Source organism: Lissotriton vulgaris, chromosome 5 (genome assembly GCF_964263255.1).
Source record: "Lissotriton vulgaris chromosome 5, aLisVul1.2, whole genome shotgun sequence".
Classification (NCBI taxonomy): Eukaryota; Metazoa; Chordata; class Amphibia; order Caudata; family Salamandridae; genus Lissotriton; species Lissotriton vulgaris.
In genome coordinates this window covers 860679311-860701726 of record NC_141693.1, presented here as the reverse complement: position 1 = coordinate 860701726, position 22416 = coordinate 860679311, and the positions used below count along the sequence as shown (strand labels likewise).

The following is a 22416-nucleotide window of genomic DNA, read 5'->3' as shown; positions in this document are numbered from 1 at the left end:
CGCCCTCACTCTATCGCCCTCACTCTATCGCCCTCACTCTATCGCCCTCACTCTATCGCCCTCACTCTATCGCCCTCACTCTATCGCCCTCACTCTATCGCCCTCACTCTATCGCCCTCACTCTATCGCCCTCACTCTATCGCCCTCACTCTATCGCCCTCACTCTATCGCCCTCACTCTATCGCCCTCACTCTATCGCCCTCACTCTATCGCCCTCACTCTATCGCCCTCACTCTATCGCCCTCACTCTATCGCCCTCACTCTACGGCCCTCACTCTACGGCCCTCACTCTACGGCCCTCACTCTACGGCCCTCACTCTACGGCCCTCACTCTACGGCCCTCACTCTACGGCCCTCACTCTACGGCCCTCACTCTACGGCCCTCACTCTACGGCCCTCACTCTACGGCCCTCACTCTACGGCCCTCACTCTACGGCCCTCACTCTACGGCCCTCACTCTACGGCCCTCACTCTACGGCCCTCACTCTAGCGCCCTCACTCTATCTATCTATCGCCCTCACTCTATGGCCCTCACTCTATCTATCTATCGCCCTCACTCTATGGCCCTCACTCTATCTATCTATCGCCCTCACTCTACGGCCCTCACTCTATGGCCCTCACTCTACGGCCCTCACTCTATGGCCCTCACTCTACGGCCCTCACTCTATGGCCCTCACTCTATGGCCCTCACTCTATGGCCCTCACTCTACGGCCCTCACTCTATGGCCCTCACTCTATCTATCTATCGCCCTCACTCTATCTATCGCATCACCACAGCATCACTACATCACTATGCGCTACCACAGCATCAATGAACGCCACAGCATCACTCGTCGCCACCACAACATCACTCAGAACCACCACTACATCACTATGCGCTACCACAGCATCAATGAACGCCACAGCATCACTCAGAACCACCACTACATCACTATGCGCTACCACAGCATCAATGAACGCCACAGCATCACTCAGAACCACCACTACATCACTATGCGCTACCACAGCATCAATGAACGCCACAGCATCACTCAGAACCACCACTACATCACTATGCGCTACCACAGCATCAATGAACGCCACAGCATCACTCGTCGCCACCACAACATCACTCAGCGCCACCACAGCATCAATCTGTGCAACCATTCAACAACAACTTCTCTCATTGTTTCAAGCTTTATAACAAATGTCAAAAAAAGATGTTAATATTTCACTTCTGTTCTTGGATTTTCGTCACAATAAAATACACTGAACATAATCTTCACAAAAGTTCTTTACAAAAGTTTAAGCTATTACCATTATAAATTACAATAACTGTTATTTAAGTATTAATTATTTAAAAAAAAATTATTATATGTAATATCAATACATCTAAGTCACGTAAATACAACACATATTGCATTACAAATGCTATAGGTGTCACATTTGCTAAAGTTAAAACTATTGGCATTGTAAATGACAAAGCTATTAATTTAGCTATTTTCAAAACCAACACATAAATACAAAATGTGTCATTTACAATACCAATAGCTCAAACTTTCCTAATGCGAGACCTATTGCATTGCAAATGCTTGTTTTAAGTGTATCCTACTTACCAAATTGGTCATATCACCCACGGGCCTGGCTCCCGTTTTTCACGAGACCCAAGTACATGGATTGTTCCAAAAGACAAAGTACTTGCCATATTTCATATTATCAAGGCTGGCCAAGATATTGTCTGAGCACTTTCAGTCATCTTTGTCTCTGAAACTCGCATGACCAGTTAGCAGGCATATCATTATTTCTTTTTCTCAAATGACCTAGCCGTTTAGATGTTTAAACTTGCAATTACCTATTTATTTCCTCATGTGAAGCTCTCATCTCATTTGTTGCTTTTCTCTCAGAATGGAAGATCTGACAGATCCAGAGGACATCCGATCCAATGGAAAGTGTGACCGAAAGGTGTCTTTATATGGGTACCTCCGGGGTGCATACCTGAAGAACAAGACCCAAGTCCATATTCCTGGTAAGCAAAAGTTTTTAACTTTTTTGTCACTGGTTTTACGTGCCCTGGGTAGCAGAGCCTTTTGTGGACTGTGGGCATGTTGCTAATGTAACATAGAGTGCCCCCCCCCCCCCACCCCCATCAATAACCACCTCTGTAATTGAAGCTCGATAGTAACCTGTATACACCCTTCAGTCTCCGGTTTTACCTTTGCTTACCTAATTCCATTGTTGAACTATGTTTGTCTCTGAACCTTTTAGTAGACGTATTTTATTAAAGAAGTCCTCCTTCTGTTCCATAGGAGTGGGAGATTTCTCGGTCAGTGATGTAAGTTTTCTCCCGGACCCTTGCCCCCTCCCTGACCATCAGAAGAAGCGCTCCCTGTCAGAAAAGGAGAAGGTGATCTATGCCCCGCTATCAGGAGTTGGTGGAGTGGTATATGACAAGGATGCTGTATATATTGACCTTGGAGCCAACCACGCGCAACAAGAAGAAATGGTGAGGAGAAATGCTGTCTACACATACTGTGTCTCATCAAGGGGCATTAATGTGGAATTAGGCTGTAATGAGATTATATATGTAAGAATGCGTGAATAACGGATTACTGTTAACGCTAGTAGAGATATTAGCCACATTGACCACTGCATGTGACTGTTTTTCTGCAGTCGCTCGATTGCATTGAATTGAATTGTTATTTGAATAAGCGGTGGCACCCTCAGAAATACACTTGCGATGCATCACGTTTTCCACACTCACTGAAAGCCTCTATTCTGTAACCACGCAAACTTATGTATGCCAGGAATAGTACACTTCAAGGCATGCACTAGCTATTTCAATGCTCCCAAGTTAAAAGACATTATGAGTTTCATTCAACATTTGGGAAGCAAATTTCACCAGAGACAAGCTGTGTTTCAGAGGACTGTGTGACACAGTCACATAACTTTGAAACCTAGTATTTGTAGCATTTCAACTTCTATTTATTTGCTTATTGGTTATATATTGATGTCAGTTTATACACAGTGGTTCAGTTTTACAAATCGTATGCTAATGATATAAGAAAAGTGGGATTTTGGTAAAACTAGTCTTTGAAAACATAACATAAATATTAATAAGATATTGGCACAAAAACGTTGAAAATATAAACTGGGCTTGCAAGCACCCTTTGCACCCATGAACAATGGGTACAGTTTAAAAAAAGTTCTGAAAGTGCCAAAAAAGAATGTTGGTGTCAAATTTAAAAAAAAAATTCTTAAAGTATCTCTACCGTGTTCATTTAACAAAAAAATAATATTGCTTAACTATTTCAGCGGGCAAAGAAACCTTCCCATGAGCTGGTTCAAGGCCTCATCGCCACCCATGCCACAATAGATTCCAAGATGTCTTCAAGCAAAGTCTCGCTTTTCATGGACTCCAAACCGCTGGGATCCGAGGATGTTGAAGATGCAGAGTATGTTCATTAAAGAATATTTGCTGGTGGCCTCTGGTGCCCCGGCATAGCTTTTTAGTGATGTTCTTTTCTTCCCTTTTGTCATTCATAACCATGGCTCCTAATGTTTTCAGTGGTGTATGAGGCATATAGCGTCCTTACTTATCTTTTTGTACTCTCATGCACTTTTGCTTCACATTGGCCATCATTGAGCTATGGTTGTTGCTCATTGATCTAGGCTGCATTCCAAAGCCTAGCACTTAAATGGCAACTTTCCTCAAGTGATGTGGTGCAGAATCATCCCAATCTCCATTGTAGCTCTATGGCCAATGTTATCCTATTTGTAAAGGTTCAGGCGTTCCCAGCAGTTTTCTTAAACTCCTGGTTTTAATAAAAACAGCCAATGAGGCAGGAGGTACTGACCAAATGCTGCAATTTATCAAACTTTCCCTAATGTGTCTGCCAAAGGGCCACCATAAGTCATGACTTTTATGGGTATCAGGAATCATGTAGCCATCATTTTGTCGCACTGGGGATAGTTAGATGGCACCAGTTTAAATGGTGTTTGCTAATTGAGCTGCATTGGACATACCAGAGGTGGTCCAACTTGAAAAGTACCCAGCCAATTGTAGCCATTATTTTTGATTAACAGGGGCACACACAGAAATGGTAGCATCCACAAGATCTTTAGTTCTGGGTAGTGGTGTGTGTTGGGGCAGGGTTGGGGGCAGAGATTGAGGCCAACCTGTACTGTCAAGCTTTTTAGTCTTTATGGCTCTGGAGAAACCAAAGTCTCCTAAAATGGTTTCGAGAAAAGTCTGACCGACCTCAGCGAACACTACACTACTCTGTGCCTAGGGCAAAAAAGAAAAAGAAAAGTCTATCTAGGGCTGGAAATGGCCAGGTACAGGCTTCCTCGTAGGGAATGTTGGTACTGGGTGGGTCAGGGTGCAGTCAAGCTCACCACACTTTACAGGTGCTCAACTCCCTGAACACCATTGCTTTATGAGTTAGTTATGAGTGCTGTGTTCCAAGATCACCTGTTGCTCCAACAGAGCTCCCTTCCTCTAGAGGACCCTCATGCTTACTTTATTCTGCTGTAACTTGTGCTTTGCCTTCCTGTTAAAGATCTGCTCCTCTCCAAACACTAGGAATTAGAGTATTGTCCCTGGTTGACTTCTTTGCAGTGGTGCACAAGTGCCCTTCTGAAGAAGATTCGAAGTACCACTTGTGGTTGGCAGCTGGGCACACTTGAGGCCTAATTTAGATGTTGGCGGGTGACATTTCTCCTTTAGGGAAACTGAGTAAATTACTCTGCCACCCTGATGGAGGTGGTACTGGCAAAATTGAGAAATGACCGCCAACTAGGCAGCCAATTATAAAAGCACTTGCAGGAACCAGCATCACAGTGGTTCCTGTCGATGCTTTTTGAAGTTTAGTGTAAAGCTCTGTTAACACACGATGAAGCTGTGCACTAAGCAGGTTTCTTTTATATTTTCAAAAAGGAAATCCAAAAGTTTTGAAAATGAAAATGCTCCCCTCACCATTGGAGTTCTATCCTATGGTAAGGGGAGCATTTAGCAGTTTGTAATGCCTCATACTGCCAGTGAAAAGTTACCTCTAATTCAACACATCTAAGTCAGTGGTCTGCCTCCGACATCTCTTACACTTCAGTGACGTTGGGGAAGTTTAATCATGGTGGAGAAGAAGTAAATAGTCTCTGCCATGATTAACACCATCGATGCTAGTGTTATTTTCCTCCTGTGCTGATATTTCATGATTACCATTGTTTCATGACGAGCTCAGCTCGTCATGAGTGTATGGAGGTGTACCTCATGACGAGCTGAGCTCGTCATGAGCGTCGAAGGTGTTAAACCTATGGTACGTCCACATCTAAATCAGGCAGGGGACCTTTATCTTGGTGGTATGTATACTCTGTAGTGGTTGCAGTGGAGTATACATACTGTCAAGATATAAATCAAACCCCTAACATTTCTTTAGGTATACTCACGTGAGACAAGGGCCAGTCAAGCTCTATCCAAAATTCAAAAATGTCAGAATTAATCTATTCATCTCAATATTATTGTATTGCTGAGCTTTTGTAGATGACAAGAATGGTATTGTTGCCTAAGGGCCATTAAAGTATGGGTTTTGCCAACACTTTCTCAGCCAAGGTATTGTATTGTATTGTTATTTGTATTGCATTTATATAGCGCTTACTACCCCTGACGAGGCGTCGAAGCCCTTTTTTTCGGCGGGTAGCACGCTACTCCGGGACCCATAGAGGATTAGTGTTGAATTAGTATAGTGAAACATGCAAGTACTTTTTAAGTGGTGGATAGGTTAGTCAGTTATTTGGGTTTGGAATGATAGCAGAAGGATAGAGGAAGACAAAGGTTTGGATTTATTTATCACTTGACGCATTCAGGAAGCCTATAAAGGATTAGTGGTGAATTAATATGGTGAAATATGAGGTAATTTCTGTGGTGGATATTAGTCTGTTACTTGGAGTATATGAAGTAATTTGAGTAGTAGATATGCTATTCAGATATTTGGGCAGTATATTAGTATAGTTTATTATGGAATTTGAGAAGTGAACATGTTAGTCTGTTAATTTTGATTGAAAAGGATAGTGGAGGGATAAAAGAGTGAAGGATTTTTTTTTAGGTCTTAGCAGTAGGAAGAGACTTTTGGATGAGTAAAAAGGTGTTTTGGAGGGGAGGAGTTAGAGGGGAGAGTTTAGAAAGGTTTGTTTTAGGGTATTGGTGTAGTAAAAGGGTGTCCGATGATGCAAGGAGGGGTAGAGCAGTAGAGAGTCTAGAAAGGGTTATATTGGCGATCATAGTAGTGGTATGGGTTTTGGGATAAATGAGAGAGTGGATGTAGAGGATATATTGATAGATGTATAGGATGAGAGATCGGCTAGTGCATTGGAAGGAGTAGTACAAAGAAGTTTGAGATGAGTCAGAAGGTTGGGCTAGAAGATATATTGAGCGAAGTATAGGCTGAGAAATAGGCTAGTGCATTGGAAATGCTAAATTAGAAGAAAGTGATAAATATATAGATCCATAAGTACATTGAAAGTATATAGATATATAAAGGAAGGAAGTATATTTAAATTAAATATGTTGATAGAGGCACAGGATCAGAAATAGGGTTTGTGAACACAAAAATGGTGGCTGGGGGTGCACTGTTTTAACACACAGGTCTTCGCACAGAGCAAAGGAGAAATTTGGAGGGAAAACAGATTTGTCACCAAGGAATGAGAGGGACGAACTACAGAGGTTGGACTGCAAATCCTACAATTCAACACGTTAAATGCAAGCAATCATGGGCAGGGAAAACCACAAGTTTAAAACACAAAAAAGGTGATAACCTATGCAATCACAGGCAGGTCAAATCTGCAATTTTAAACTGTAACAACCACATGCAAAGACAGTAATCACAGAAAGGGAAAATCGTTTTTTAAACAACTTTTGTTTTGGGAAGAGACAGCACTAGTCTGTCTCCTTACCACTTCATTCTGTTGTTGGGCATGGATGGGACAGTAGATTTATATAACCCCCCTGCCCACCCCCGGCCCACAAGCAATTCACAAGTTCTCAGCCAGAGGTATAGGCAAAGCAGCACAACATTTTTCAGGCTCACAAAGACTGACCGATTAAACCTGCAAGGAGACTACAGTTTTGGTAATCAATTAGAGTTGTTTTCATTGGGCACCCTTGAACCTACACACAGTCTCTTAACCCAATGAGACATATACCATATTGCACACAGCATACCAGAAACTGGGCAGGTGGAAGGCGAGTAAGGACAAAAGGGATATCTCATGGGGGATTTTGGTAGTGCTTCTATACTGAGAGAAAAGAAGACCGTTCTGCTTAACTCAAATCACCTGCCACATACATTCCAGTCTCTCTATATCCTGGTATGAGTAGGAAATAACCACCATTGAGTGGTAATTGGGTGGGGGTTGGCATGGATTTTCTTTGGGTGCACACTTGGCAGTAGCATTTTGTTCTCTCTTGGTGAAAACACAGAGCCGTCTAGGGTAGTATCAGCAGCTGAGCCACAGATCTTTCCTTTCAGTTCTGCTAGGTCGTTTGTCCCTGCAAAATTTGGGTTTCATTCTCTTTTTTAGACACTTTTAAAGCATGTTTTTATGTGGGTTTACTTACCTTTAAGATAGAAAAAAGTGTGCGTAGAGTTAGGAGTCTAGTGTAGGCACTCTAGGGCAGTATCTATGCTGTGTTTCTATAAGTTAATCACTGACTACATAAATGATTTCCATTTCTAGGCATTTTGTGAGTCTACTTTATGTAGCTATTCTGAAAATATGGCATAGAGGAAGTCCTCCTGGACTTACTAGGTACTGACACACTCTCTTTTGCATACCGAGATATGGTATTCAATGTTGCAAAGACACCAGATACAATTGTTTTTCTTCTTTTCTGGCTCAGGTTGGTAATGCCAAAGGAGAAAAGAATAGTAGATGCCAAGACTGGTCAGGTTCGTCGGAAAGCGATCTTTGAGGGAGATGAGTCTGACGAGGAAGATTCTGATGGGGAGGACGATGATTCAGAGTCTGGCTCTGAAAGTGATGATGAAGTGGAAGAAGATGAAACTGATAATGAAGACCACGAACTGAAACCAGACATCCAGACTCCGAAACGCCTAAAACTTGAGGAAACGAAGGAGGAAGGCAAAATGGAATTGCCTGCATTTGCAGACAGTGATGACAGTCTGGAGGAGGAAGGGGAAGAGATGGAAGAGGAGAGTGAAGGAGAGCATTCTGACAGTGATGGCAAAGAGGATGAGGAAGAAGAAAGTGAGCTGGAGCAAGGAAGTGGTGATGAAGGACAAAACATATTGGCTTCTGATGGTAGAGCAGTTGATGAAGTGGAAGTTAAGAGGTTTAAAGGGAATAGAAAGAAGGCAGAGGGGAGACTACCAAGTAAAGTAACAACTACTGCTGACTCTGGGAACTGCACAGGTGAAGATCCCTCATCAGAAGTAGAATCTGATGAAGGATCCTCAGAAGATGAAGACAAATCGAGTTCTGACTCAGAAATGGAAGATCTTGATGATAGAAGAGCACATCACCCACAGAAGCTGAAAACAAAGACTACAATTGAAAAAGAGGAGTTGGAAGTAATGCTCAAAGAGGAAGACTGCATGGAGGCTGCACGTTCATCTGCAGAAACAGCAGGTGGGTCTCTCTTGTGTTTGTATTCGCTCATTAGTTGCAACAAGCCTTCTTTTATGTGGTACTTTTTGCTATGTTATATTTTAAAGTGATTTGTACAAGAGTTGCAAAAGGTAATATTTTCTCTTTGATTTGATGATCCAAAATCTACTTTGAATGTCACCTTATATATTTTGAAGATAGAAACAACAATTTTAGAGCATTAGGCATAAACATTTCCTTCCTTCATACCAAATCTGTTATTTTAAAGTGAAAAACCTACTTTGTTGATTTGCGCATACATTTTGTTTGCATGAAGAGCCTCAAATAAGCTTAAGAGGAGGCCACTTCAAAAAATAGTGCTAAAACAAAACCATATATAGTGTGCATCTCAGCCCAAGTGTGCGCTTCCAGCCTCAAGCATCACATCTAAGCCATATGTGCCTTCCCAGAGTTGGGGTGAGGTACCCTTAGATTGGTCAGTACTCTCTTTCTAAGGCCCCTGTGGCATACAACCTGGCCTGCTCATGAGGTGTCCCCACCCTCTTCGAAGAATTGAAATTCATCACACACAAGTTTAGCTTGATACAGAAAATTACCCCCATTTCTCTTTGGCTGAGCCCTATATTTTTGTTTTTAGGCTGATTGATTTTCATCATCATTTACACATTTAAAGTGATTTGTGTTTAATACTAATTTGTGTTTTGTGATAACTCAATCCTCTTATCTGAACTTTATTAACTGGTAGCAAACATTCCTAATCTTTAGTCTAAATCGTCCTAATATCAGTACCATTTTAAATAAAATCTTCCCGACATGTATGGAAACTTGAATGGTAATGCAAAATGGTAGCGACTGAGAACCCTACAGAGCTGAACTTTCAAATAAAGTTTCGTGGATTTTGAATTGTATCCTCTCTCCCGTGATTTCGCAGAAATTGAATTCCCCTGCTTGACTGTTCAGTCTCTCTTTTTTTTAATATAATCTCTGCCCTTACAATGTCTACCTATGCAACAAAATTAACTCTTGGATGCCATGAAGATATCCATGTATATCGATATGACCACACACACCCCCTGCCAAACATATTATGCTTTGGTTTCAGTCACCCACTAAACCGCTTACCAAAAGGGAAAATTTTATTAGAAATGCTTTCGGATTTGAGCGGTTGCCCCAGAAAACAGCATTTAGTTTATCAATGAATAATATACAGCAAAACAATCAGAAAAGAGATGAAGGGAGAGGGGAATGTTTGGCCTCCATTTAAGTTTGGATGGGGAGCAGAGTTAGGGAAATGGTGGAAGAACAGTAAGCTCTACCTTCACTCCCACTCTCTGATGTTGTACATGAGGCTTGGGGGAAGACTTGGTGGGAGGGAAGATAGTAAAGGAAGGTCCCTATGGCCATATTTATTTCCCCATTCTGCATAACCAACCTCCCTAGCCGTAAAACTAATTATTAAAAGGGAGACACAGAAGAAAAATAAACTGGGATGCTCCAAATCATTTAACTTCCTGTGTCTTCAAGGCATTCAGAATTCTTGCTGGGCTTCTAGGGAGGATGGAATGGGGGTTTGATACCCTATGCCCTTCATCCGGCATCCCATTCCACCCTAACAAGACACCTGAGTGAGCTGACGTGACATAAAGAAAAGAAAAGGGACTGCAGCAGTAAATAATGTTGCTGGCTCCTCCTGCTATTGTCCCTCACGTGGATCCTCCCAGGTTGATGCAAGATTGAAAGGGCTATTTAGCATCTGCCCACTTCCGTTCAGCTAGACCTCAGGGATGTTTGTGCATTTTGTGGGTATGCACATGTGAATGCACGCAGTACATGGTAAAGGTGTGTGAACTGGTGAGGTTGGGCAGACTGGAACCTACATGGCAAGAGTGTGCAATCAAAGAGCTGATAAGTATGTGCAAATTGGAAACTGTAGGCAAATCATAAATGCCTGGGAAGAGATTGCCTTTCCTATTCCAGAACCTCCATTGAGAAAAAGAGGGTGCGCTTGGCCATGGGAATTGTTGGGAGCTGTGATCACTGTTCTCAGCCTCTACGAAGGCCAGGCTATCTGCCACTTCTCTTGCGTCTGCAAAACAGAGGATTTTCTTGGCTGCTTACACCTTCCTTTTCACCACCTCCTCCCACCCAGCTAGATTACTTTTGGTGGGAGTTTGGATCATGAGGTTAAATAAAGGGGAATCATCCAGACCATCTCTTCCCACCTACCAGACTTCACATTTTATGATGGGATGTTAGTATAAAAGAAACTGCTGAGCTCCTATTCAACTCTTTCTCAGCTCCTCTTTCCCATATGACTATCTGCCGAAGGAGAAACTGGAATCAGAGGAAGGAAAGTTGATGGCTGGAACTGGTGGCAGTGACCACTGCTACCAACTTCTCTCTCCAACACCCTGTTCTTGAAATTCCCTTGCTTGATCCTCCCACGTGTAGCTGATGTTACGAGCGACATCAGTAACACAGTAACAAGCCAGGTTGTAAATTAACATTTTGTCTCTTGCATCTAATGCAGTTGAACACCTAGCCACTTTTGTGTATTAGATACTATGGGTTTCCTGCTATTAGGGGCTGGCAGCAATATATGTCAGAAATAGCAAACAGTTGTATTAAAGCCAAACTTAACAGGCTGCCCAAGGGGCTACTCCCAGAAATGTTAAACTGTCAAAATAATAAGAAAGTGCGGTTAAGTATAGTTGAAAAAATGGACGCTAGAGCCTGAGGGAGTGGCACAGTGCGGGCAGAAATAACTATATTAACTGTTTCATAGACAGTTGCAGTTGTGAAGGAAGTCAACAGGGCAGACAATTTGCAAAACAGGACATGTGATTTTGTTAAAGCAATAGAATAGATTTGTTTTAGAACTGACTAAATCAGTTGATTTTCCCCATCAAGGTAGCGTTACCATGAGCTATTTTTCCTGCGATTAGTTATTTAAAGTGGCTCAGAATTTGTCATGATAGTCTTTATCAAATAAGGTAGGAATGTTGCAACTTGGGGAGCCGATTTCGATGTCGGTCGGAAAGGCTCAGAACGGCAATCTGTTCATCCGAATCCATGTCGTATGCCTTGCTTCCGAACGACTCAGAAACATTTCCGAACGACCAATTACGATGGTTGGAAACCATTAGGACTGTCAGACTCTGTTCCGACTCGCGTCCGAACGACATTCGGGGACACAGAATCGGTCGCAGCCGACTCATGTGTCTCTACAGACTGCGATTACAACCAAGCGATTACGATGTCTGATTCGGGCAGCCTTTTCGAATAGGTCTGTCTGACATTGATCGGCTGTCGGAATCTAACTTTGGGGGCCTGTAGCAGGCCCCCCTTCACACAGAGGCCTCCAGCTGGGCCCTAGGGGGTACCCATGGGTCCCCTCTTTCCAACAATGCACGGTGTGGCAGGCACCAAGGGTTGCCCTCCACAGGGTGCACAGTTTTCTGCAACCATCCCATTTTAGGTCGTGCCTAGCGCAGCGCGCATGCGTTGCTCTATGGGAGGCTTATTGTAAGGACTTCCAACTCACAGAGCTTTTCCTTGTGTTGTTTTTTTTTTACGGCCACGCATTTGATTGGCCATTGCGTAAGGCTTCCACAAAAGAAAGCAGGCAAATGGCCAAAGGCGTGGGTATGTCCCGCCTTATCTTTGAATGTCCCCTCCCTTAGCCTATGTGACTCGGGAGCGAGCTCAGTAATTAGCGGCGTGCAGTGTGCCAGCTGCATGGCAGGCTGCATTCCAGTATCAGGTTACTTTCGCCACCACTGTGACAGAAGCCAGACATAGCAGCCCTCCTCCATACCTCTTTCCCCTCAGCCGATCCCTTAATTTACGAGCAGTTGCTATCATGCTTCCCACCGTATAATGCATACTGTATCCCACTGTATAAGGCATATATACACAGAACTGTACAGCGGTTTGAAGCCCACTGGGTCAGTATTGCGCGTTATAAATGTATCGGCTACTGTGCAGGTTGCTTTCTGCATACGATTATATCTTGGCCCTAACAGTTCGTTTTCCAATATTATCCTGAACTCATTACAGGCAGAAAGTGGAAACAGTCAATTATATTATGCCGTCTTCTTACTGTGAAACACATAGCTAATATACATATTTTTAAAGCGTGGGTGTGTGCCTGGCTGACTGAACTTTCGGTGATATTATTTAGCAGATGGCGACTTGCCAAAACAGAACTCCTGAATTCTGACATACGTGCAAGGTTGGGACTTGAGGGAAAACCGAGAATACTGCACCGTAAAGTTCAACGAATCTGTAAAAGTTAAACTCTGTGTGCAGCTGTCTGGGAAGCAGAGCTCCTCCTCACGGGAGATGACAGGAGCTGTGTTTTGACTCATGGTTAATTAGGGCCGAGGAGAGAGACCGACGAGTGGAGGGAAAACTGAGGACGACGACCCAAAACTCGGGGGCAGTACTGCTCCTCTCCCTTTCCACAGTTTCTCTCGGTTACCGTGGCCTGACTGTCAGCTCGCGCAACAGATTCCCGCAGGAAGGGGGCAAACATGGCCTCTGCAAATGGCAGTGATGTAGAAACAAGCCTGTGGGTGTAACCGACTGCGCTGCTTAATGCCAAGACAGCATCTGAAGCACCTCTAGGTCAAAGCTTGCTAAAGGTCATCTGGTGAGAGCGACTAGACACATTTGTGGTTTGTGCAGCGAGCTTATGTACAGGACTAGTGGCTGTTTATGTTCCTGTTTAATTATGAACAGATTACCTTTAAATAACTGTGAAATGTCTTATGCGTCGTTTTCCAGTTCAGCGTTTTTGAATGTTACTGTTAGGTATGGTGATACCTGTAAAACGCACACAAATAAGATACCCCTTGCGGCGCTACCGTGCAGGCCATTAGAATAGGTCTAGTTAAAAATCCTTCAAGAATGAGTAGGGTTACTGAATTGTGGTGATTTTCAATACATGTGAAGGCAGTGAAAAGGAGAGAGGTTGGGAGATAACAGAGAAAATGTGGCCTCCTTTCATCTTTTGCCTGAACTCGGGAACAACCACAGGTATCTTTGAGTGAATGAGTCCAGGGATGGGAGATTGTACTAATATCACCACACGTGTTCCTCCTCCAGTACATATTACATGCAGAGCACATTCAATTGAAGGTATCTTTTGTTTTGAATATTTCTATAGCACTTGTTATAGAACTTTAATTACCGAAAAATGCAATGATGTACTTTGATGTTTTCCGCTTTCGTCTCAAGCAAAGGGGTGGATGCAGACGTGAATCCGCGTGTGCAGATAGGCAGGAAACTCCGCACACGGGCAGGAACGTTTGTCCTGTTTCCAAAAGGTCAACCCAGGGTTGTGAAAGCAGTTTTGTATGGAATGACTGTATCAGCAGCAGGAAAGCTGTGCAACATGGCACTAACACTAACGCTGAAGAGGAAGTGAGGGTGGGAGAGAGAGAGAGAGGCGGGGCGGGTAGGAAACTGCCAGCCTGCTCTGAAAACTGCACCGCCGTGTAAACTTTCAATAACACACACAGCAACCTAACCTCTCTCTTAAGGGAACCCAGCTCTCGTATCCCAAACAGTAGATATGCTTCCTCACAGACACGACAAAGGACAACTTCATATGTGTATTATAAAAGTACATCTTCAACTGTAGCAACAAGCAGGCAGTTTTGTTCCAGCAGTGTGAAGTGGCAGTAGTTCCTGTGTTTTAGAAAGGTGTTGTAATGCGGCACAATTAAATCATATTAATTAACATTGTGTCGAATTCTAGATGAGGGTTAGTCTCAATGTTATGCCTGTCTCTTGCTGACCGCTATTAAATAACGCAGAGACGTTTTAAGGCATGGGCAGAGTAGGCTATGTCCCAGGGCCACAGCTTTTCGGAGCGGGGGCATAATCGACCCAGCTCTGTTCTACAGAGTCTTGCCCTGATAACCTTGATTACTTCTTAAAAAGATTGTTTTAAACAGGGACATGGCTTAATTTTTTTTATGTGGGTGATGTGTGAGAACCTATAATATTTTGCAAAGGAATGTGTTTTTATTTCAGGCCATATCCATAAAAACGTTTCTTATAGATGAAAATAGGATCTCACATTTCAGAATTGAAAGAATGAATAAACTAGTAAAACCAGTATCTGAAAGAGACACGTTAATGACAGATTCCTTACCTTAGAATATCCCCAGGCTTCAGACTGGATCTGGAAAGTTTTTTGCCACCAGTACCCCTGCGTGTCGGTAGGTGGCGTCGTGTGGCTCTTCGTCCGTCGCTGGCGTCGTAAGCGCCGAGATGACGTCACGGAGACTACTTAGGCGCGCTGACGTCAGTTCTTTCTTTTTCCACGCCAGCAAGCGCAGATCCGGTTAAATCACATACCCTAGTCACTTTTTTACTAACTTTTTGAGTCGTTTGTCTCTCCTCTTTTTGAGTCTTTGACTCCTGGTGCCAAGTAGGGATGCCTGGGTTTAAATCCTGTGGGGCCTGTGCCCTGTACGATGTCGGTGGCCGACCCCCATGGCGTTTGTCTCTACTGTCTGGAGAACGACCATGACTCCCGATCACGTTCAGACTGTCTGGTCATGGCTCCGAAGGCTTTGCGGGAGCTGTCCCGAAAGCTGCTGGAGGCCAGGCAGTTGTCTCCGTGCTGTTCGAGGTCCAGGGGTTGTTTAAGGGACTGTCCGCGGAGCCCTCATCATCGCTCCTCGAGGTCGAAGAACTCGCCCTCGGAATCGGTTAAGAGACGTCACAAGAAAAAGTCGAAGAAGCATGTTCGCTCTCCGAGATCCCTCCGTGGGTCTTCGGACGCGGACGAGGGGGGCCAGGGTCCTTCCCCTGCGGCTCCGTTAGAGCCTGGGAGTCCTGCGGCCTACCCGCCTTATCCGGGGCCGGAGAACTCTTACTACGCAGTGAAAAGGAATTAGCCAGCCACCCCCCCCCCCCACCTGGCCCGGTCCCTGCTTCTGATCACAGCCAGGTTGGGGGAGCCTCCCTTGGCCCGATAGATCCCATCACGGAGACCCGGACCCTCGCCAGGCCGCAGGATGGGGGCTCCTGCACCATAGGTTCATTCCCTGTGGTGTGGGAGCCCCCGACCTGCGGCCTGGCGACTGATTCAACATCTTGAACTTCTCCCTCCGGAGGAAGCGATTAACATTCCTGAGGTCCAAAACGAGACGCAGGCCCCCTTTGTCCTTCATGGGGACTAGAAAGTAGTGGGAATAACAACCATGTCCTACTTCTGGCACAGGAACGCGCCTGATGGCCCCCTTGGCCAGGAGGTCTGTGACTTCCCGCTGGAGAAGCGCAAAGTGATCCCCCGACATGCGGTGGAACTGAGGTGGTATGGCTGGGGAGGGAGTAACCCCTTCGGACAATTTGCAGCACCCACCTGTCCAAAGTAACAGAACGCCAGTGGAAGAGGTGATGTTGAATCCTGCCCCCCACCGGCGTGGGATGCACCCCAAAGCTTGGACTAGGAAGGCTTTGAGGCGGATGCTGTGGGAGCGGAGGAGGACTGACCCGCAGGCGAGGTTGGTTCTGCGCCGGCTTCTGGCTGAACGAACATGGAGGGACGCCCCTTCCTTGGTCACGAAAGGTAGTCTGGTGGAGAGACCCAAGGACTTGGCCTTAGCCCAAAATGCTTTGAAACGCTGCGGCGCACTGTCCGCCTTATCGCCAAACAGGCGAGAACCATCAAAAGGCATGTTCATGAGGAACTCTGGACATCCCCCGAAAACCCAGTGGACCTCAGCTAGGCATGGCGACGCAGGACCAATGTCGTGGAGAACGCTCTCCCTAAAGAGTTTGCGGTGTCCAGCCCACACCAAATGGTGAACTTAGCGGCATCCTTCTCCTCCACAACAGCTTGGGAAAGTACAGCCCGAACCTCTTCCGGGCAGTGTCTGCGCCACTGCGTCGCACACAGCGTGAGAGTAGCGGCCCAAGAGGCATGCGGTGTTAACTGACCACAGCCCCAAGCTGGCAGAGGAAAATAACCTCTTGCCAAACTGCTCCAACTTTTTCGATTCCTTATCCGGCGGGGCGGTAGGGAGCGCACTCTGGTAAGTGGAGGCCTGGATGACTAGGCTCTTTGGGTCGGATGATTTGTCAAAAAGGCAGGTTCACTCGGTGCCGGGCGATGACGCCTGCCCACTTATGAGAGGCAGAGATCAGAGGCCTCCGGCCTCTGGCGGAATCCCGGCTCCATATCAACCTTTTGGAGCTTCGGGCGATCCGACTTGCGCTAAAGGCATTCCTTCCCTCTGTCCGTGTAGAAAAGCAGATTTTCTCTAGTTATGATCAATCACTGCTTTGGCGTTAATCGCCTCTGATCTACTCGATTATTAGCTAATCAAATAAAGAGGCAGGCGCTGGAAACTCGAAAGCGATGAACATGTTTATTTCTCCAGAGGAGAACACGTCAATTCGGACAAACGAAATGTCTTCTCGAGGTGCTCTAAATGCATCTCTGTGGCATAGCCTTTTATACACAATCTTGATTCTTTATTGCAGGGTAACGAATTCCTGACAGTGGTTTATTACATCCCTGGAATCCCAGCTTCCAACTTGTTAATGTTAATGTTAATCATCATTTATTGAGCGCTCGTACGCCCGGGGGCTTCATGGCGCTGTAGGAAGGAACAAGGCGCGACAGTCAATTAGTGGAGATGAAGCAGCTCAGTGGTGTGCCTGAGAGAAGAGCCAGGTCTTCAGGGAATGTCTAAAGCTGAGGATATTGTCACTCAGTTTTAGGTGAAGGGGAAGAGAGTTCCAGAAGGCAGCTGCAAGGTGGTCAAAGCAGCTGCCTCCGAGACGCTTCCTCTTAAACGGAGGAACAATCAGGAGGGATTTATGGGTGGACCGGAGGTTGCGGGAAGGGCTGTATCTTTTAAATAGGTCTCTAATGAATAGGGGGCCAATGTCATGTAAAGACTGGAATAGGATGCACCCGGCTTTAAAGGCCACGCGTTGCTCAACCGGCAGCCAGTGTAGCTGTTTCAGGCCAAGTCTGACTGATTGCCTCTTAGGGATGTTCAAAAGAAGTCTGGCTGCCTGGTTCTGAACCAGCTGGAGGCGTTTAAGCTCTCCAGTTTGGAGCCCAAGGTAGAGACTGTTGGAAAAGTCCAGTCTGGACAGGACCAGGGAGATGACGATCTGAGTGAGGGCAGCTGAGGAGAAGAAACAGGCAATTTTTAAAATTTTCTTCAACTGAAAAAAGCTGGAAGACACAACAGCTCCGACCTGTTTTTTTAGGGAGAGATCCTCGCTGATAAAGATGCCTAGGCTCTTGACCGAGGATGACTTAGGTGGAGGGGCGCCCATGCAGGAGGGCCAGAAGCTGGGATTCCAACTAAGTGTACTCTGTCCAGGCAAGACCAGTTCGGTCTTGCCTGGGTAAAGTTTCAAATGATTGCAGCTCATCCAACTCAGAATGTGGGACATGGTGTTTTGAAATTCTACCACAGAGTCCTTGGTGTTCAAAGGGAAGATGAGCTGCAAATCATCAGCATAGTTGAAGATGGTTACCTTTGCATTCCTGAGGGAGTATAAAAGAGGGCGTAGGTACAAATTAAAAAGCAGGGGGGATAACGAGGAGCCTTGAGGTACTCCGCAGATGGTAGATATGGTAGGAGCTGTGAAGGAGGCCAGTCTGACCGATTGAGTTCGGTCAGTGATGAATGAACGGATCCAGCTCAGCGCGGGGCCCCTGAGGCCTGCCTGCTCGACACGGTCGACCAAGATGGTATAGTCGACCGTGTCGAACGCAGCAGAGAGGTCCAGTAGCACCAGAGCCTGATGGATCCCTTCGTCCGCGTTCCGCCTCAAAGTGTTCTGCACCGAAAGAATGACCGCCTCAGTAGAATGGCAAGGACGGAAGCCAGCCTGATTAGGTGCAAGATGCTCTGATTTTTCCAGAAATGTGGAGATGCTGTCACATACGTGAGACTCCAGAAGTTTGGCACAGTATGGCAACAGAGATATGGGTCTGTAATTGAGCGGATCAAGCGGATTGGCTCCTGCCTTTTTTATAAGGGGGATGAGGAGGGCTTTTTTAAAGTTGTTTGGGACTTTACCCTGTGTAAGCGATCCGTTCAGCATGGAAAGTAAGCCCCCGGGGATGCTGGTGCCCACTTCTTTCAGAATGTGAGCGGGGCAGATGTCGTCAGGGGAGCCAGATTTGACCTTTGTAAGGAGTTTGGATAAGTTGGCACTTTCAATAGGGGGATAGGAGTCCAGGGTAACAGAATTATGAAAGGTGTCTGCGAAAAGAAGAGGTGGCTGAGTGGTAGGGATACTTTGTTTAATGGTACAGATTTTATCGAAGAAGAAAGAGTTTAGTGAGTTGCAGAGCTCTTGGGTGGGGACCATCGGAAGGGAGGTTCTGTCACTGGTGCTGAGATTTTCCACAATATTGAACAATTCTCTAGATTTGTTATGAGCCTTGAGAATTTTTCCCGAAAAGTAGTCGGTTTTGTGTTTCAGAATAAGCTTTTTGTAGTCCTTACGAGCCTTACAATAGTTAGCCCTATCTTGTTCTGAATAGGCTGTTCGCCACTTTCGCTCCAATTGACGGACTTCGAGTTTGAGGGTTTTCAAAAGAGGTGTGAACCACCTGTGAGCGTCGTTGGGGCGAGAGCGGGGAAAGTTGGTACATGGGGCATGAGCATCAGCTGCCTGGAGTAGCCACCCTGAGAAGGCTTCTTCCATTTCTTCGATGCCCTGATCAAGTGAGGGAAGGGAGGAGGTTAAGGATCCAATAAAAGCGGGGATATCAACATTCTTCCAAATTCTAGTTTTACCTCCTAGCTGGGGCAGGGGCTTTCTACTTCTTTCAGTGGTCATAGTGAAGTTGATCAGAAAATGATCCGACCAAATGCAGGGCGTGATGGACTTAATAGCCAAGGAAATGTTTTGAGACCAAATTTGATCTAGGCTATGCCCTTTATCATGAGTTGAAAGGTGAATATGTTGGGTGAGGTTCATGTCCAGGAGGGTTTCTTTCAGCGTGGCTGCCTGAGAGTCAGACTCAACAGAGTCCAACCAAAGGTTGAAATCTCCCAGCAGCACGATTTTATTGTGGGAAATTATCAAGGGGGCAAGTTGTTCTGCTAGGGATGCAGTGAAAGTGGGCATATTTTGAGGGGGGCGGTATATGAGGATCAGAAGTAGTGATCCAGTGTTAGTGTCCAATTTAAAAATCAGGTTGTCTGATCCTATTAAGTCTAAGGATGGTAAGGAAGAGACTTTATGAGTGTTGCGAATGATCGCAGCGACCCCTCCGCCTCTTTTACCGGCTGGTCTGTCGACATGCAAAACGTAGTAGTTCGAGGGAACTGCAGCTAAAATATCAGGCAAGGACCCCACATTAAGCCAGGTCTCTGAGAGAAATAAAAAGTCTGGTTGTTCGGCCTGGAGCAGGAGAAAGATATCCAAGTGGTGTTTAACCATGGACCTGGTATTTAAATATAGACATTTGAGAGTGGTCTCAGAGTCATGAGGGGTCAAACGAGGTAAAAAGGACTTAGGCTTGGGAGCTTTGCCAAGAGTAAGTTCAGGCTTCAAAATGCCATAAAAGGCGGCACGCTTTAAGGCATGAGCGGGTGGGGCGAGTCCGGCGCTATCGGGGTGTCTAAGTGACAGCAACGATGTGGATGAGTATTTGTAGGTTAGGCCAGGGGTTCTGGCCCCAGGCCCCGGACTGCCGCGGACGGGCGCAGACGGGCTCGACTTGTGCGCGACTTCGGCGCGCCTCCGTCGCGCCCGCTGCGCTCCTGAATACACATTGGTTTTGTAGCCTGCCTCCCGGGAGAACTAGACCGCTAGATCCGGTCCAGCTCCACCCAAGATGGCGGCTCGCCTCACCCTCCACGCAAACGGCACCAGCCGCGATGGAACAGGGCGGGCTGCAAGTTTTAAATTAGCACAATCGGTAAGTGAAGTAAAATAAAATATTTTCCACAATTTTAAATGAGCATAAAATGTTTTAACAGCGCTGGCGCCTAAATCGCGCCAGAGCAGCAACAATGTCTACCAAGACTGCGCTATAGACCGATGTAATTTGCAGAGTTCCAAGAGAGCCGGGCAGCTGCCACCAGCCTAGCGTTCTCGGAAGACTCTGTGAGTGGGATCGTTTTGTAGCCTGCCTCCCGGGAGAACTAGACCGCTAGATCCGGTCCAGCTCCACCCAAGATGGCGGCTCGCCTCACCCTCCACGCAAACGGCACCAGCCGCGATGGAATAGGGCGGGCTGCAAGTTTTAAATTAGCACAATCGGTAAGTGAAGTAAAATAAAATATTTTCCACAATTTTAAATGAGCATAAAATGTTTTAACAGCGCTGGCGCCTAAATCGCGCCAGAGCAGCAACAATGTCTACCAAGACTGCGCTATAGACCGATGTAATTTGCAGAGTTCCAAGAGAGCCGGGCAGCTGCCACCAGCCTAGCGTTCTCGGAAGACTCTGTGAGTGGGATCGTTTTGTAGCCTGCCTCCCGGGAGAACTAGACCGCTAGATCCGGTCCAGCTCCACCCAAGATGGCGGCTCGCCTCACCCTCCACGCAAACGGCACCAGCCGCGATGGAACAGGGCGGGCTGCAAGTTTTAAATTAGCACAATCGGTAAGTGAAGTAAAATAAAATATTTTCCACAATTTTAAATGAGCATAAAATGTTTTAATAGCACTGGCGCCTAAATCGCGCCAGAGCAGCAACAATGTCTACCAAGACTGCGCTATAGACCGATGTAATTTGCAGAGTTCCAAGAGAGCCGGGCAGCTGCCACCAGCCTAGCGTTCTCACACATACCCACCAGCAAATGTCCCGCACCCTACTCTCAGCAGGTGATTGTTATCGCGCAGCTGGGCATTCCGGCAGGGTCTGAAGTATGCGGAATCGGTCAGATCTAAGAGGGTTGTGTCATTGATTAATTCCGACCGCTTTTGATGGGGAGCAAGTTTCTACTATACGGGGGTAATAAACTGTATCCGCAGATGCTGGTTATTGCCTGGGACTGGATCGAATAGCCAGGTGCAGTGGAGGAGGTTATCGATGGGCCTGTTCGTGTGAGGGGTATAAAAGGGCATGGGTGTTAGGACCGGGAAGTGGCTCCGGGGCTGGGTCTCGTTGAGGACGCTTTATGACTCTAGCATGTGAGCTTGGGGGTTGGCAGAGCGCGGGGATGATTGCGAGGTCAGGGTGACGCGCTGGTGATCAGCAACGCACAAAATGGCCGCGGTATCTTAAATGGGTGCCGTTTACGTGCATACAGTGGCTCTTGTTAGGCAAGATGGCGCAGGCGATGTTCACGTCTGTCGATTTTATATTTTACCAGTCGCCCCTTTGAACATTCCAAGACATCTTGCTAGTCTATTTCAATCCCCATGATATTCTGTATCTCTGTGTCATACATTGCATTAATTCGTTCTATACGAGTATCTACAGTCCTTGGACACAAAGAGTTCAGACACAAGAACACAAGGGCGGTATGCATTGTATCCCCAAACAGCAGCCACATATTATGAAACTGGCACCAAGATGATCATCAACAGTTTCCAACCCTCCAAGTCTCTTGTTCTTGATGGATCTCTGATGCCAGCCTGTGAAGGTGTTCAATTGCCTTATAGACAGAAGGCGAGCCATCAGGGACAAAAGTGCAACAGCTGGCACCGATGATGGGGCATGCTCCTCCACGGTCTGCCAGTGCAACGTCTAAAACAAGGCGATTCTGCAAAGCCAACAGGCGGACCGCCTGAAGCTCGGTGGTGTTGTTGGTGAGGATGCCGGCTATGACGTTCAAAGCTGTCTCTACTGCTTGAGTCCGGTGTCG

General features: G+C 46.0%; 1 protein-coding gene across 1 annotated transcript in view; it reads left to right on the top strand.

Moving 5' to 3' along the window:
- The window catches only part of BMS1 (BMS1 ribosome biogenesis factor), a 334476-nt gene that overhangs the window by 133624 nt on the left and 178436 nt on the right, over nt 1-22416 (top strand). The window contains exons 7-10 of the mRNA XM_086922425.1: nt 1884-2005; nt 2286-2482; nt 3292-3431; nt 7871-8619. Of these exons, the coding sequence (XP_086778551.1) occupies nt 1884-2005; nt 2286-2482; nt 3292-3431; nt 7871-8619 (1208 nt within the window). The remainder of the gene's footprint in view (nt 1-1883; nt 2006-2285; nt 2483-3291; nt 3432-7870; nt 8620-22416) is intronic.